Source organism: Hemiscyllium ocellatum, chromosome 19 (assembly GCF_020745735.1).
Source record: "Hemiscyllium ocellatum isolate sHemOce1 chromosome 19, sHemOce1.pat.X.cur, whole genome shotgun sequence".
NCBI lineage: Eukaryota > Metazoa > Chordata > Chondrichthyes > Orectolobiformes > Hemiscylliidae > Hemiscyllium > Hemiscyllium ocellatum.
In genome coordinates, this window is record NC_083419.1 from 3875226 (window position 1) to 3893815 (window position 18590).

Below are 18590 nucleotides of genomic sequence, written 5' to 3' on the forward strand. Positions count from 1 at the left end.
GCTGCGCTTTAACCAGCAACACATTTTCAGCTCAGATCTCCAGCATCTACAGACCTCACTTTTCACTCGGGTAATTTAGCATGGCCAATTCTCCTGACCTGCACATCTTTGGACTGTGGGAGGAAACCGGAGCACCTGGAGGAAACCCACGCAGACATGGGGAAAAAGTGCAAACTCCACACAGTCAGTCGCCTGAGGCAGGAAGTGAACCCGGGTCGCTGGCGCTGTGAGGCAACAGTGAGTTAAGAAACAGCTCAACTGTAATGTAATTGAATAATGGAGCCAGTCTGAGAGGAGAGATCTATGTGCCATGAATAACTTGCTGTTTGTATCTATAGCTTTACTGGTTTACGATAGAATTCGGGTTGTGCAGACAGAATGGAGTTTTGAAAGCTTATGGAGCTGGTCTACTTTCCTCGTACGGAGAACTTATGGTAAGAACCCAATAGTGCACAAATGCACAAACAGTGGTAATTCTTTTCTGCTGTTGGAAGCAGCATTACAGCAAGTGCTTCACAAATGTGTCTGTAGTTTCGCTATTCCATCCATTCATTCATACGTGCTCTGTCTGAAGATGGCTCCTTCACTCATAGAACATAGAACATAGAAGGATACAGCGCAGTACAGGCCCTTCGGCCCTCGATGTTGCGCCGACCGAATCCTACCTAAGGGCTGCTGATGCTCCATCCTCAACCCTTTCCTTGGCAGGTTTTGTTGGTCCCAGTTTGTCTTTGCCTTCCATTCGAAAGGCGGGTGTGGATGTAGCTATCAAGTCTATTTCAGCTGGAATAGGAACCTAATTGCTTTATTCTGAACTACACGTTAGCTGTCTGACCAACTGAGCTAACTGGTCCCATAATTTCTCTATAACAAATGTAAAAAGTTGCCTTTTTATGATGTCGTATCCTTTAACACTAGAGCATAAGGCGATAAAACACAAGAGCCGAAATTACACCATTCGGCCCATCAAGTCTGCTCTACCATTTAATCATGGCTGATAGGTTTTTCAAGTAAAAAATGAGGTCTGCAGATGCTGGAGATCACAGCTGAAAATATGTTGCTGGTTAAAGCACAGCAGGTCAGGCAGCATCTATTCCTGAGATGCTGCCTGACCTGCTGTGCTTTAACCAGCAACACATTTTCAGCTGATAGGTTTTTCAACCCCATTTTCCCACTTTCTCCCCATAACCTTTGATCCCCTTGGCAGCCATGAAGGGACAATGACATTCTGGTCATACCACTGGATCAGTAATCCAGGTAACCTGCGGCTGCACACCTTCCCTTTACACATCCAATTTTTAAAAATTCATTTGTGGTATCGGGTCACTGACCGGGGGAACATTTTATTGCCCGTCCCTAGTTGCCCTTGAGAAGGTGGTGGTGAGCTGCCTTCTTAAAAAGCTGCCACAATGCCCTTATAGAGGGAATTCCAGGATTTAGATTCAGCAACACTGAAGGAACAGCGGTATATTTCCAAGTCAGGATGTGAGTGGCTTGGAGGAGAACTTGAAGATGGTGGTGTTCCCATGTACCTACTGCCCTTGTTGTTCCAGATGGAAATGGCTGTGGGGTTGGAAGGTGCTGTCTCAGGATCTTTGGTGAATTTCTGCAGTGTATCTTGTAGATAGTAAACACTGCTGCTACGAAGTGTCGGTGGTGGAGGGAGTGGATGCAAATGGATGTAGTTCCAATCAAGTGGGCTGCTTTGTCCTGGATGGTGTCAATGGTTTTTGAGTGTTGTTAGAGTTGCACCCATCCAGGCAAGTGGGGAGTATTCCATCACACTGCTGCCTTGTGCCTTGTAGATGGTGGGCAGGCTTTGAGTATTCAGGAGGTGAGTTTCTCACGACAATATTCCAAGCCTCTGACCTGCTCTTGCAGCCACAGTGTTTATGTGGTGGATCCAGCTGAAATTCTGATAACCCCCAGGATGTTGACAGTGGAGGATTCAGTGATGTAACACCTTTGAATGCCAAAGGGAAGGAGTTAGATTGTCTCTGATTGGAGATGATCGTAGCCTGGAATTTGTGTAGCACGAAGATGGCTTGCCAGTTGTCAGCCTGGATATTGTCCAGATCTTGTTGCATTTGAATATGGACTGCTTCAGTATGCCTTACTTGGGTTTATTGTTTATCTAAGGCATGATGCTGAGTGATTACATGACAGTTTTTCATGTCAATACAGAAATGAATTTTGCTGAAAGTCTCTGTATCAGTAAATGTAGGGTTAACCATGTGTGAGACATGAACAGTTTGGAAATAAGATCATATATTCTATATGTATTTTATATTGCCTTTGAAATGGGTATTAATGAGACAATTATAGTGAGTTAATATATTAAACTGGCAAATTACAGTATGCAAGGTGATGGCCTGGTGGTATTATCACTGGACAGTTTAGCCAGAGACATGGATAATGTTCTGGTGACCTGGGTTTGAGTCTCGGCACGGTAGAATTTGAATTCAACTTTTAAAAATCTGGAATTTAGGGTGAATCCATTGTCGATTGTTTGAAAAACCACCTGCTTCACTAATGTCCTTTAGGGAAGGAAACTGCCATCCTGACCTGGTCTGGACTACATGTGACTCCAGACCCACAGCAATATGGTTGACTCTTAACTGCCCCCTGGGTAATTAGGGATGGGCAATAACGGCTGTCCGTGCCAACAACACCCTCATCCCGTGACTGAATAAAGAAAAAAAATCATTGTTAACATATTAAGCCGATAAATTACAATATCTAACAGGTGTGGCACATTAATCTAGCTATTAACAGTACATAACAGAGAACATTAAACTAGTAAAATAACTTCACAGAAGCAACTTGCATGTTGATTTCTTAAATTTGTTTACAAGATGTGGAAGTTGCTGGCAAGACCATTTACTGCCAATTCTTAATTTTCCACAAGAGGATGTCAATGAACCCTCCTCTTAATATCTGACTGGTTTGTGGAGTCATAGAGTCATAAAGTCATAGAGATATACAGCATGGAAAGAGACCCTTCGATCCAGCCCGTCCATGCCGACCAGATATCCGACCCCAATCTAGTTCCACCTGCCAGCACATGGCCCATATCCCTCCAAACCCTTCCTATTCATATACCCATCCAAATGTCTTTTAAATGTTGTAATTGTACCAGCTTCCACTACTTCCTCTGGCAGCTCATTCTATACACGTACCACCCTCTGTATGAAAAAGTTGCCCCTTAGGTCTGTTTTATATCTTTCCCCTCTCACCCTAAACCTATGCCTTCTAGTTCTGGATTCCCCTACCCCAGGGAAAAGACGTTGTCTATTTAGCCTATCCATGCCCCTCATAATTTTGTAAACCTCTATAAGGTCACCCCTCAGCCTCTGATGCTCCAGGAAAAACAGCCCCAGCCTGTCCAGTGTCTCCTTATAGCTCAAATCCTCCAACCCTGGCAACATCCTTGTAAATCTTTTCTGAACCTTTCAAGTTTCACAATATCTTTCCGATAGGAAGGAGACCAGAATTGCACGCAATATTCCAACAGTGGCCTAACCAATGACCTGAAAAATGTGTTGCTGGAAAAGCGCAGCAGGTCAGGCAGCATCCAAGGAACAGGAGAATCGACGTTTCGGGCATATGCCCAAAATGTTGATTCTCCTGCTCCTTGGATGCTGCCTGACCTGCTGCGCTTTTCCAGCAACGCATTTTTCAGCTCTGATCTCCAGCATCTGCAGTCCTCACTTTCTCCTAACCAATGTCCTGTACAGCTGCAACATGACCTCTCAACTCCTGTACTCAATACTCTGACCAATAAAGGAAAGTATACCAAATGCCTTCTTCACTATCCTATCTACCTGTGACTCCACTTTCAAGGATCTATGAACCTGCACTCCAAGGTCTCTTTGTTCAGCAACACTCCCTGAGACCTTACCATTAAATGTATAAGTTATGCTAAGATTTGCTTTCCCAAAATGGAGCAGATTGCATTTATCTGAATTAAACTCCAGCTGCCACGTCTCTGTCCATTGATCCATCTGGTCAAGATCCTGTTGTAATCTGAGGTAACCCTCTTCGCTGTCCACTACACCTCCAATTTTGGTGTCATCTGCAAACTTACTAACAGTGCCTCTTATGCTCGCATCCAAATCATTTATATAAATGACAAAAAGTAGAGGATTAAACATTGATCCTTATGGCACTCCACTGGTCACAAGCCTCCAGTCTGAAAAACAACCCTCTACCACCACCCTCTGTCTTCTACCTTTGAGCCAGTTCTGTATTCAAATGGCTAGGTCTTCCTGGATTCCGTGAGATCTAACCTTGCTAATCATCTCCCATGGGGAACCTTGTCGAACGCCTTACTGAAGTCCATATGGAGCATGTCCATTGCTCTGCCCGCATCAATCCTCTTTGTTATATCTTCAAAAATCTCCATCAAGTTTTGTGAGACATGATTTCCCACACACAAAACCATGTTGACTATCCCTAATCAGTCCTTGCCTTTCCAAATACATGTGCATCCTGTCCCTCAGGATTCCCTCCAACAACTTGCCCACCACCAACGTCAGGCTCACTGATCTATAGTTCCCTGGCTTGTCCTTACCACCCTTCTTAAACAGTGGCACCACGTTAGCCAACCTCCAGTCTTCCGGCACCTCACCTGTGACTATCGATGATACAAATATCTCAGCAAGCGGCCCAGCAAACACTTCTCTAGCTTCCCACAGAGTTCTCGGGTACACCTGATCAGGCATGGGGATTTATCCACCTCTATGCATTTCAAGACATGCAGCACTTCCTCCTCTGTAATATGGACATTTTTCAAGATGTCACCATCTATTTCCCTACATTCTATAGCTTCCATAGTAAATACTAATGCAAAATACTCGTATAGTATCTCCCCCATTTTCTGCAGCTCCGCACAAAGGCCGCCTTGCTGATCTTTGAAGAGCCCTATTCTTTCCCTAGTTACCCTTTATCCTTAACGTATTTGTAAAAACCCAATGGATTCTCCTTAATTCTATTTGCCAAAGCTATTGCATGTCCCCTTTTTGCCCTCCTGATTTCCCTCTTAAGTAAACACCTATTGCCTTTATACTCTTCTAAGGATTCACTCGATCTATCCTGTCTGTACCTGACACATGCTTCCTTCTTTTTCTTAACCAAACCCTCAATTTCTTTCGTCATCCAGCGTTCCCTATACCTACCAGCCTTTCTTTTCACCCTAACAGGAATATACTGACTCTGGACTCTCGTTATATCATTTCTGAAGGCTTCCCATTTTCCAGCCGTTCCTTTACCTGTGAACATCTGCCCCCAGTCAGTTTTTGAAAGTTCTTGCCTCATACTGTTAAAATTGGCCTTTCTCCAATTTAGAACTTCAACTTTTAGATCTGTCAATCCTTTTCTATCACTATTTTAAATCTAATAGAATTATGGTTGCTGGACCCAAAGTGCTCCCCCACTGACACCTCAGTCACTTGCCCTGCCTTACACCTTCTCTAGTAGGTACATCCACATATTGAATCAGAAAATTTTCTTGTACACACTTCACAAATTCCTTTCCATCTATACCCTTAACACTATGGCAGTCCCAGTCTATGTTTGGAAAGTTAAAATACCCTACCATAACCACCCTATTATTCTTACAGATAGCTGAGATCTCCTTACAAGTTTGTTTCTCAATTTAGGGGGTCTATAGTACAATCCCAATAAGGTGATCATCCCTTTCTTATTTCTCAGTTCCACCCAAATAACTTCCCTGGATGTATTTCCAGGAATACCCTCCCTCAGCACAGCTGTAATACTATCCCTTACCAAAAATGCCACTCCCCCTCCTCTCTTGCCTCCCTTTCTATCCTTCCTGTAGCATTTGTATCCTGGAACATTAAGCTGCCAGTCCTGTCCATCCCTGAGCCATTTTTCTGTAATTGCTATGATATCCCAGTCCCATGTTCCTAACCATGCCCTGAGTTCATCTGCCTTCCCTGTTAGACCCCTTCCATTGAAATAAATGCAGTTTAATTTATTAGTCCTACCTTGTCCCTTCCTGCCCTGACTGAGTCGCTTCTGTTGTCAACTGTATCAGTCTCAGATTAAGCTCTTTCCTCACTATCTCCCTGGGTCCCACCACCCCCCTCTCCCCCACCCCCCACCTCCTCCCCCCTCTGCCCCCCACTTTACTAGTTTAAATTCTCCCGAGCAGCTCTAGCAAACCTCCCTGCCAGAATATTAGTCCCCTTCCAATGTAGATGCAATCTGTCTTCGTTGTACAGGTCACTTTTACCCCAAAAGAGATTCCAATTATCCAAAAATGTGAATCCTTCTCCCATACACCAGCTCCTCAGCCATAAATTCATCTGCTCTATCCTCCTATTCCTGCTCTCACTAGCTCGTAGCACCGGGAGTAATCCAGAATTATTACTCTCGAAGACCTCCTTTTTAAATTCCTGCCTAACTGTCTGTAATCTCCCTTCAGAATCTCAATCTTTTCCCTTCCTGCATCGTTGGTTCCAATGTGGACAATGACCTCCTGCTAGTCCCTCTCCCCCTTGAGAATATTCTGCACCCTCTCTGAGAATCCTTGATCCTGGCACCAGGGAAACAACACACCATTCTGCTTTTTCTCTGCTGGCCACAGAAACATCTATCTGTACCTCGGACTGGAGAGTCCCCTACCACAATTGATCTCTTGGAACCTGACGAGCCCCTCGTTGCATTAGAGCAGTCTCAATACCAGAAACTTGGCTTTTCAGAGGGCAGTTAAGAGTTTACCCCATTGCTGGGTCTGGAATTACAAACAGTCCTGACTGGATAAGAACAGCAGATTTCCGTCCCGAGATTATATGAGTGAACCAGGTGAGAAAGTGAGGACTACAGTTACTGGAGGTCAGAGTTGAGAGTGTGGTGCTGGAAAAGCACAGCAGGTCAGGCAACCTCAAAGGAGCAGGAAAATTGATATTTTGGGCAAAAGCCCTTCATCAGGAATATTGTGAGCTAAGGAGGTGGAGAGATAAATGTTAGGGGCTGGGGGCAATGTAGCTGAGAGTGCGATAGGTAGATGAAGGTGGGGAATTGGTGACAAGTCAGAGAGGAGGGTGGAGAGGATAGATGGGAAGGAAAATGGACAGCTAGGACAGGTCATATGGGTGGTGCCAAGTTGGAGGGTTGGATCTGGGATAAGGTGGGTGAAGGGGAGATCATGAACTGGTGAAATTAACATTGATGCCGTGAGGTTGAAGTGTTCCGAGGTGGAAGATGAGGCGTTCTTCCTCCAGGCGTCGGGTGGCTAGGGATTGGTGATGGAGGAATCCCTTAGACCTGCATGTCCTTGATGGAGTGGGAGGGGGAGTTGAAGTATTTGGCCACGGGGCGATGGGGTTGGTTGGTGCAGGTGTCCCAGTGATGTTCTCAGAAGCGTTTTGCAAGTAGGTGTCCTGTCTCCCCATTGTAGAGGGGACCGCATCAGGAGCAACAGATACAGTAAATGACGTGTGTAGATGTGCAGGTAAAACTGATGGATGTGGAAGGCTCCTTCGGGGCCTTGCACAGAGGTGAGGGGAGAAGTGTGGGTGCAGACTTTGCAATTCCTGCTGTGGCAGGGGTAGGTGCCGGGAGGAGAGGGTGGGTTGGTGGGTGGAATGGACCTGACAAGGAAGTCACGGAGGGAACGGCTTTTATGGAAAGCGGATAAGGGTGGGGAGGGAAATATATCTCTGGTGGTGGGGTCTGATTGTATGTGGTGGAAATGATATATCCAGAGGTTGGTGGAGTGGAAGGTGAGGACCAGGGAGTTCTGTCCTTGTTGCGGTTGGAGGGGTGGGGTTTGAGGGTGGAGGTGCAGGAAGTGAAGGAGATATGCTGGAGGGCATCATCGGCTACGTGGAAGGGGAAAAATTGCGGTCTTTGAAGAAGGAGGCCATCTGGTGTGTTTTGTGGTGGAACTGGTCCTCCTGGGAGCAGATGCGGTGGAGGCAAAGGAATTCAGAATAAAGGATAGAATATTTACAGGAGGCAGGGCATTTGGAAGCATAATCCAGATAACTGTGGGAATCGGTGGGTTTGTACAAAATGTCCATGTTGAGTCAGTCACCATCGATGGAGATGGAGATGGAGAGGTCCAGGAAGGGGAGGGAGGTTTCCAAGATGGTGCAGGTGAACTTAAGGTCAGGGTGGAATGTGTTGGTGAAGTTGATGAACTGCTCGACCTCATCGTGGGAGCACAAGGTGGCGCCGATGCAGTTATCAATGTAGCGGAGGAAAAGGTAGGGAGTGGCGCCGGTGTAATTACGGAAGATGGACTGTACCCAATGAAAAGACAGGCGTAGCTGGGGCCCATGTGGGTGCCCATGGCTACCTCCTTCATTTGGAGGAAGTGGGAGGATTCAAAGGAGAAATTATTGAGGGTGAAGACCAATTCAACCAATCGAATGAGAGTGTCAGTGGAAGAGTACTGATGGGGACATCGGGAGAGGGAGAAACAGAGGGTTTGGAGGCCCCGGTCATGGCGGATAGTTGTGTATAGGGACAGGATGTCCATGGTGAAGATGAGGCATTGGGGGCGAGGGAAATGAAAGTTCCGTAGGAGGTGGAGGGCGTGGGTAGTGTCCCGAACATATGTGGGGAGTTCCTGGACAGGGGGGAATAGGACAGTATCAAGATATGTGGAGGTGAGTTTGGTGGGCCAGGAGCAGGCTGAGAAGATAGGTCGGCCGGGGCAGACAGGCTTGTGGATCTTGGGTAGAAGTTGGAACTGGGCGGTATAAGGTTCATGGACAATGAGGTTGGAGGCTGTGGGTGGGAGATCTCCTGGGTGATGAGGTTGTGTACGGATTTTTATGACAATCTAGTGGTTCACATTACTGAGACTAACTTTTTATTTCAGACGGATTGAATTAACTCAATTTAAATTCCCCAGATGCTGTGATGGGGTTCAAACTAACGTATAGGCGAAAGTGAATACTGCAGATGCTGGAGATTAGAGCCAAGATTTGAGTACTGCTGGAAGAGCCAAGATTAGGGTAGCCCAATTCCTGATGAAGGGCTTTTGCCCCAAATATGAATTTTCCTGCTCCTCAGATGCTGCCTGACCTGCTGTGCTTTTCCAGCACCACTCCAACCTTGACTTTCAAACTAACATGCAGATTATTAGCTGAGACCTCTAAATAATTACAATCATTGGGTGCTCATGCAAAAGGGATGACCATGAGTTGGCAGACAGTTTCATACTGCAGTGAATTCAATAGTAATAAAAATTGGAAGCGATCGAATGAGCTATAAATTCACTCTCAGTGGCTTGGCACAGATTCTAAGTTCTAGAATTCCTCTCCTAAAACTCTCCATCTCTCTCTCTCACTCTCATTCCACTCCTATAGGAAGCATCTTCAATCTGACCACTGTGCCTTGACCAAGCCCCTATCTTGTGTGTCACAGAGTTAAGTTTTGTTTGATAACATTTCTGTTAAGAGACTTTGGGCATCTTGCAATATGAAAAGTGCCATACAGATTCAAGTTGTTGTGATTTTCTTTCGGATTTAAACTAACACACGTTCTTTTCATAAATATTGAGTGGTCTCCTTCCTATCGGAAAGATGTTGTGAAACTTGAAAGGGTTCAGAAAAAATTTACAAGGATGATTTACAAAAATTTAAGACAGATGTCAGAGGCGGGTTCTTTAGTCAGAGAGTGGTAAGGGTGTGGAATGCCCTACCTGCCAATGTAGTTAACTCAGCCACATTAGGGGCATTTAAACTGTCCTTAGGTAAGCACATGGATGATGACAGGATAGTGGTGGGATGGGTTTAGATTAGTTCACAGGTCGGTGCAACATTGAGGGCTGAAGGGCCTGTTCTGCGCTGTATTGTTCTATGGTCTATAAGATATACCTTTTATCAGCAACAATAATATTTACTGAAAATTAAATATTGGTGAGGGCACCTGTCCTAATTTCACTCATGATACCGAAAGGACTGTGAATGCTGTAAATCAGAAACAAAAACAGAAATTGTTGGAAAAGCTCAGCAGGTCTGGCAGTATCTGTGGAGAGAAATCAAGTTTAACATTTCAGGTCTAGTGACCCTTCCTCAGAACCTTCATTTTGGGGTCAGTTCTGAGGAAGGGTCCCTGGACCTGAAACGTTAACTCTGGTTTCTCTCCACAGATGCCGCCAGACCTGCTGGGTTTTTCCAGCAATTCCTGTCTCTGTTTTTGATTTCACTTGTGGTTTTGCCAAGGGAGTTTTTATGTCCCTCTGAGCAGGGAGGCATGGCCTCAATTTCACGCCTCATCTGAAAAGCAGCACCTCTGATGATGTAGCAATCCTTCAGCACTGCACTCAACCGTGTTGTTCTGGATTAAGGTCTCACACGTTGAGGAACAAAGAGTTCCGGAAGAATGGGAAGAAGGTGATTTGGATGAAAATGAACATAGTCTGCCAGGGAGAGTTAAACACTTAATTATATTTGGTCAGCTTTGCCTGTCTGAAATTGATTCTCGATAAAGGCAAGCTTTGTTCAGGCTTTCCAGCTAACTAAAGGCAAGTCCTTCACTGCAATACTATCTGGGCCTATAGTAAGTCTTGCATACTCATGTGAACAGACAAACAGAATTTCACACATTGTCTGCCAGCAATAGATGAAGAATAGGATTCACACTTTGGAGATTGATTACAAAAGGCCATATGTAAGTTAACTTGCAGTGAAAGAGTGACTAAAAGAAACTTTCTGTCATTCATAGTATTCCTTATCGGGAGAACCACAATACAAAGCTTTCGATCCTGAGGTCACGGCAATGCAAACCTATCAAGACCAGACCTTCCAACCAGTTTACTTTGTGTCTGAGAGTTTTGAAGATGCGAAATCCAAACTCTGGTAAGATCAAACACAGGGTACTGCATCTCTCAACCAAACATATGAACTAATGATCATGAACGTAAGGGAAGTGATACAGGATCTTGAACAGATGGGCCAATGGGCTGAGAAGTGGCAGATGGAGTTTAATTCAGATAAATGCGAGGTGCTCCATTTTGGGAAAGGAAATCTTAGCAGAACTTACACACTTAATGGTAAGGTCCCAGGGAGTGCTGAACAAAGAGACCGTGGAGTGCAGGTTCATAGCTCCTTGAAAGTGGAGTCGCAGGTAGATAGGATAGTGAAGAAGGCTTTTGGTATGCTTTCCTTTATTGGTCACAGTATTGAGTACAGGGGTTGGGAGGTCATGTTGCGGCTGTACAGGACATTGGTTAGGCCACTGTTGGAATATTGCATGCAATTCTGGTCTCCTTCCTATCGGAAGGATATTGTGAAACTTGAAAGAGTTCAGAAAAGATTTACAAGAATATTGCCAGGGTTGGAGGATTTGAGCTACAGAGAGAGGCTGAACAGGCTAGGGCTGTTTTCTTTGGAGCATCGGAGACTGAGGGGTGACCTTATAGAGGTTTACAAAATTATGAGGGGCATGGATAGCATAAATAGGCAAAGTCTTTCCCTGGGGTCGGGTAGTCCAGAACTAGAGGGCATAGGTTTAGGGTGAGTGGGGAAAGATATAAAAGAGACCTAAGGGGCAACTTTTTCACAAAGCGGGTGGTACGTATATGGAATGAGCTGCCAGAGGAAGTGGTAGAGGCTGGTACAATTGCAACATTTAAGAGGCATTTGGAAGGGTATATAAATAGGGAGGGTTTGGAGGGAAATGGGCCGGGTGCTGGCAGGTGGGACTAGATTGGGTTGGGATATCTGGTCGGCATGGACGGGTTGGACTGAATGGTATGTTTCCGTGCTGCATATCTCTATGACACTATGACTTGATGTCAGTGAAAAAGGTCATTCATTTCCTTTGAAATCATTTTGCTCAGTACATTTAAATGTTCAAACAATGGTAGCCATGATGTGGATGACCCAGTATTGCACTGGGGTGGACAAAGTCAAAAATCACACGTGACAGGGTTATAGTCCAACAGGTGTGTTTGAAACCACATGCTTCCGGAGCCCCGCTCCTTTTTCAGGTAGCTAGTGAGATAGAATACATCATACATAAAATTTATATGCAAAAGATCAAAGGGTCATAGAACTGATATGAATGTATTGATCAAACCTAGATAGATTTTATAGAATCCCTACAGTATGGAAACAGGCCCACCAGTCCAACAAGCCCACACCAACCCTCTGAAGAGTAACCCACCCAGACCCATTCCCCCAGCCTTATATTTATCCCAGACTAATGCACCTAACCTACACATCCCTGAACACTATGGGTAATTTAGCAAGGCCAATTCACTCTAACCTGCACGTCTTTGGACTGCGGGTGGAAACCAGAGCACCTGAAGGAAGCCCACACAGATATGGGGAGAATGTGCAAACTGTACACAGATGGTCACCCGAGGTCCCTGGCAATGTTGACCATTGAGCCACTGTGCCACCCATAGCTGTTAATTCTTTATTCAGTTAGAATGGAGATGCAGGTTTCATTTGATTACTATGGAAAAAGCAGAATTCCTTTCAAATAGATATAGATATAGATATAGATTACTTACAGTATGGAAACAGGCCCTTCGGCCCAACAAGTCCACACCGACCCTCCGAAGCGCAACCCACCCAGACCCATTCCCCTACATCGAACACTACAGGCAATTTAGTTTGACCAATTCACCTAACCTGCACATTTTTGGACTGTGGGAGGAAACCGGAGCACCCGGAAGAAACCCACGCAGGCACGGGGAGAATGTGCAAACTCCACACAGACAGTCGCCTGAGGTAGGAATTGAACCCAAGTCTTTTTGCGCTGTGAGGCAACAGTGCTAACCACTGTGCCACCGTGCTGCCCACAAATCACTGCCCCAAGATAACTGTAGTTATCTTGTCTCAGTTTAGACAATACATTTTAGGTATGAGGCTTTGTTTCAAATCTGACTGTGTCTTAACCTGGAGTCAGATTGGTTTTATTTCAAGCAATACTCCTCGGATGCTGCCTGACCTGCTGTGCTTTTCCAGCACCACTCTAACCTAGACTCTGGTTTCCAGCATCTGCAGTCATGGTTTTTACCTGTTTTTACCTTATTTCAAGCAATGACAGTTTAACTTTAATTAAGTCATATTCAATCATTCCATCCAGAACAGTGGAGACATTAGACTATGAGACATGGGTGAAAAGGTAGGCCATTCAGCCGTCATATCTGCTCTGCAATTCAATTTGATCACGGTTGTTCTGATCATTTTTAAGTCCACTCTTCTGCCTTTACTCCATAAACCTTGATTCCCTGATTGATTAAACATCTATCTATCTCAGCCTTGAATATAATTAATGACCCAGCCTTTCCAGCTCTTTGTGTTAAAGAATTCCACAAAGTCACTAACTGGCCCTGATGAGATGCATCTGAGGATATTAAAGGAGGTAGCTACAGGGATGATGGATGCACTGGTAGTAATCTTCATGGAATCTCTGGATTCTGAAAAATTAATTTCCCAATTAATTGGAAAACTGCCAGTGTAACTCCTCTATCTAAAATGAGAGGGAGACAGAAAAACTGGCCAATCAGCTTAATGTTTGTGATAGATCATCGAACATTACAACGCAGTACGGGCCCTTTGGACCTCGATGTTGTGCTGACCTGAAACTAATCTGAAGCTCATCTATCCTACACTATTCCATTGTCATCCATATGTTTATCCAATGACCATTTAAATGCCCTTAAAGTTGGCGAGTCTACTATCGGGAAAATGTTAAAGTTTATGATAAAGGCTATAATAGTAGAGCTTTTAGAAATGTAAAATATGTTCAAGCAGCCAATGTGGCTTCATGTAGAGGGAATCATGCCTGACAGATTCTGTGAGGAGGTAATAAACAGGGTAGATGCAGGGGAAGTAGTCGATGTAATATCCTTGGATTTTTAGTTGGTGTTTGATAAGGTCTCACACATTAGGTCATTGAATAAGATCAGAGCCCATAATGGCGGATAGTATATTAGCATGGATTGAGGATTGGATAGATTAGATTAGATTAGATTAGATTAATTAAAGTGTGGAAACAGGCCCTTCGGCCCAACAAGTCCACACCGACCCACCGAAGCGCAACCCACCCAGACCCATTCCCCTAAGTTTACCCCTTCACCTAACACTACAGGTAATTTTAGTATGGCCAATTCACCTAGCCTGCACAATTTTGGATTATGGGAGGAAACCGGAGCACCCGGGGGAAACCCACGCAGATACGGGGAGAATGTGCAAACTCCACACAGTCAGTCGACTGAGGTGGGAATTGAACCCGGGTCTTTGGTGCTGTGAGGCAGCAGTGCTAACCACTGTGCCATATAGCTAATGGAAGACACAGAATGGGCTAAGTGGGGCATTTTCAGATTGGCATCCTGTGGAATGCCACAGGAATCAGTGCTGGGGCCATAATTATTTATTAACTTAAATGGGGAAATTGAATGTCTGACAGACATGTGCTTGTGGATGATACACAAATAGGTGGGAAGGCAAGTAATGAGGATGGCACTAAGACTCTGCAGAGGGATATGGACAGGTTAAGTGAATGGACAGACAACTGGCAGATGAAATATAACTTAGGTAATTGTGAGGTCAAGGACCTTACTGGCAGGAAGAATGGAGGAACTGGATATTATTTAATGGGAGAAAAACTATAGAAAGGTACTGAACAGAGAGATTTTGGATTCCTTGTACATCAATCACAAAAAAAGCTGACATCCAAGTTCAGTGTGTAATAGGGAAAGAAAATGGAATGTTGGCCTTTATTTCAGAAAGAGATGAAATAGGGACTATAAAAAAAACGTACATGGCACTGATCAGACCACAGCCCGAACACTGTGAACATTTTTGGGACCTTTATCTAAGGAAAGCTAGACTGGCCTTGGAGACAGTCCAGAGAAGATTCACTCAGCTGATCCCAGGTAGGGAGGGAATACCCAATGTGGAGAAGTTAAGTAGCTTGGGCTTATAGTTATTAGAGTTTAGTAGAATGAGAGGTGATCTTGTTGAGGCATACAAGATTCTTCGGGGTCTTGACAGGGGAGATGTGGAGAGGTTGTTTTCCTTTGTAAGAGACAGCATAATCTCAGAATAAAAGGTTGCATATTTAAGACAGAGACAAGGAGGAATGTCTTCTATTGGAGGGAGTGAATCTGTGGAACTCTTTACCACAGAGGGCTGTTGAGGCTGGGTCATTAAGTATATTCATGGCTGAGACAGACAGATTTTAATCAGTAAGGGAACAAAGCATTATGGGAAAAAGAAAAGAAAGTGAAGTTGAGGATTATCAGATCAGCCATGTTCACATGGAATGGCAGTGCTGACTCAATGGGCTGAATGACCTACTTCTGTTCCTATGTCTTTTGATCTTACCACTTCTCATTGGGGTGTGTTGGAAGGAATTACAAGTTGATACTCTATCTGATTTCCAATGTTCCCTGGCCATCCAGTCCCCTGGTGTGGGACCTGAACCTGGGGCTTCTAGCTCAGAGGCAGGAACACTACTCAGTGCCACCACATTGTTTTGGGTCGTAATGATTGTTTTCTTCTTTCTTTCTGAGCAGGATGTATGCGTGTAAAATCAGGAGGCCTTTTTCACTCCGTTATGACCCACTGACCTGCAGTGTCGAATTGTTGGACAAACCACACAAGATCAAGAAAGCTCTTACCCAGATCGCCGATGAGCTGAAAAATCTCTGCTTTGCTCTGGATAAACTTTCTTAGACAAGGCTCCCCCACGCTAACTTAAAACAGAAGGTTTCACACAGGCCTGTGACCTTGAAGAAAGTTCCACAGAAAACCTGGAGAGTTGGCAGCTGATCTGGAGAAACCTGGGAATAACTCAACCCCAATCAATCTCAATAAGAATCCTGAAACTAGACCTTAAATAGCTGAGCTACAATTGTACAACATGATTGTTAAATTGCTGTGTCTGTGTGTGCATGCTGGTGTTTATAGGATGGTGGTTGGCTCGATTGGCTGGTTCACGATGCAAAGTAATACTAAACAGCATTAGTTCAATACCTGTACCAACTGTAGTCAACATGAAGGCCCGGCCTCTCACCTGAGATGTAGTAACCCTCAATGAAACTCACCACCAGTCACCCCTCTCTAATGAGAGAACAGCCTGTCACCCTCTGGAACTATAGCGACTTCCAGTAGTTTCTGAGTCTGTGCAGTTGTGTGATGATACATTCCGATCATTAATTAAGAATTAGAATAGATGAGCAAATAATTAGGAGAAAATGAGACTAAAACACTGTGGATGCTGAAAATCTAAAAGACAAATAGCAAAGATTGGAGAAACTCATCTGGTCTGGCAGCATCGAAGGTGTAAGCACTGTGTTTTTCAAACCATACACTAGAATGAGAAGGAACTGTTTAAAAATACCAGTGTTTAAATAGATGGTTGCAGGGTTTGAAAACAATAACCTGACAGCCTTGGGAAAGCTGTTTGTACAGCCATTTGAACAATTATTGAAGTGGCTGCAGATGAGTTAGAGCCAAAGAGTTCTGCATACAGATATAGCTCTGGTTGATTGGTTTATGGACTAGTGACCAGTTACTGATGACAAGGGTCTTTCGCTTGCTAGTTTCTGTGTGATTTGTTGTCCAGTAACTCAACAGCTTGGAACTAGGAACAAAAGATGGAGAAGTGTTTTGATCTCTACCAGCTCAGGAGAGACAAAGCGTGAGAGAGAAACTGAGAATGAGAGAGACAGAGAGAGAGAGTGAGAGTGTGTGTGTGTGTGAGAGAGAGAGAGAGACTGAGAGACTCTCTGTTCTCTGCAGTCAAACCCACTGTAACCTTGAAGAAGACGAGTTCATCATTGCTTCAGCAGTTGTTGTGAGCTGTGACATTTAAATGACAAATCAGAGTGAACTTGCAAGTGAACGAGCCACCGTGTACCTTTTATAAATAAGCAGAAGAATTTGGAAAGGGAAGCCAGAAAGAAACTTTCAGATCATCAAGAACCGACTCAACAGTATTTGTGGACAAGACTACCAAACTCAAAAAGTGTGGTGCTGGAATAGCACAGCCGGTCAGGCAGCATCCGAGGAGCAGAACAGTTGATGTTTTGAGCATAAACTCTTTACTAGGAATGTGGGGGGAGTTGGGGTGGGGGTTGGTGGGGGGGAGGGGGTAGTGGTGCCCAAGGTTTGGTGGTGGAAGATCTAGGAAGGGGAGGGAGGTGTCCAAGATGGTCGAGGTGAACTTGAGGTCGGGGTGGAAGGTGTTCATGAAGTTAATGACCTGTTCAACCTCCTCATGAGGCGGTCAATATCACGGTGACAGTTGGAGATGAAGTGATTGAGGGCGAGTAATAGACCAGCACCGTGTGTCCAAGTGGATGGAGTGTGTTGGTGGTGGGGGAAGGGGTCCTTGGAGGGTGGGTGGGAGTCCTGATGGAAAAACTAAGAACAGAGGCAGAGCAAGAAAAATTTGATGTTACAACGTATGTTGAATTCATTGATGTGGAAGTGTAGTGGGATGAAGGCGAGGGTTTTACTGAGGACTAGCTGCCAGCTACCTTCCCCAGAACCCCAACCCCCTCCCATTTATCTCTTAGCCTCCTTGGGCCCACTCCACATTCCTGATGAAGAGCTTATGCCTCAAATGTTGATTCTCCTGTTCCTTGGATGCTGCCTGACCTGCTGTTCTTTTCTAGCACCACACTTTTCGACTCTGATCTCCAGCATCTGCAGTCCTCACTTTCTCCTAAAAAACTATGTAATTGTCTAATCAGTTTTTCCTCTCCATCCATTTGTTGTTTCCCTGTCTGTATGTGTCTATTGTGACAATGCTGTGGCTTTAAAAGGTGTATCTTGTCCTTTTTTTGAAGGAGAGGTTTTAAGGCAGAGATGCTCTACCTGCCAGACCGCTAGGGTAAACAAGCTTGTGAAGCCTTGGGTTTTTGTTTAAGTTAGAACAATAGAAGCAGCCCGAATGGGTTTGGCCAACTCCTATAGACCAGGAATTCTAGCTTTAGTTCTTTTAGCTTTGAGATTCAGCTGCTGCTTTTGTGGGCTTGAAGAAGTGGAAACTATTTTTCCCTTTCTCACTCATAGCCAAAAGCTGGAGGTTCACTTTCTAGGCTGCTAGAGACAAAACCTGTTTTTCTGAATTTGTCTGTTTTATTTATGGGATGTTACTATATTGGAACGGTTAATTAGTAATAGTTACTGTACCTGTTATTCTGTAGAGCTACATTATTCTAAACTCTTCTTTCTTTTGATATGCTTTAACTGTAGTGTTTAAATGAATTGCGTTTTGCTTAAAGTTTAGTAGTTTGACCAATTGAATTACATCTGGAACACAGCACTTTACATTTGCCTTTAAAATAAGAAAACATTAGGATTTAAGTTACTTACTTAAAATGTTTTGAGGGGGTCTGTTCTTGTCCATAGTGTGTGTGTGTATGTGTGTGTGTGTATCTGTGTATATATGTGTGTGTAAGATGGATTTGTAACTGTTTACTTGCAGCTAGAGTCTAATTAATCATAAGATCTGGTCCGTGCATTCTTTCAACCTGGTCTGAATTTGGAGAAGTTTGTGTCCTTATTTTAAAATCTTTAAAGTTTTGTGATGAATTTGAAAATGTTGGAGCCTGATTATCTCTGTGCTACTCCACTGGCTGT

General features: G+C 44.3%; 1 protein-coding gene across 1 annotated transcript in view; it reads left to right on the forward strand.

Annotated features, from left to right (window-relative positions):
- th2 (tyrosine hydroxylase 2) overlaps positions 1–15674 on the forward strand; it is a 39537-nt gene extending 23863 nt beyond the window's left edge. The window contains exons 10-12 of the mRNA XM_060840039.1: positions 339–434; positions 10705–10838; positions 15515–15674. Of these exons, the coding sequence (XP_060696022.1) occupies positions 339–434; positions 10705–10838; positions 15515–15674 (390 nt within the window). The remainder of the gene's footprint in view (positions 1–338; positions 435–10704; positions 10839–15514) is intronic.
- The last annotated feature ends 2916 nt before the right edge of the window (positions 15675–18590 follow it).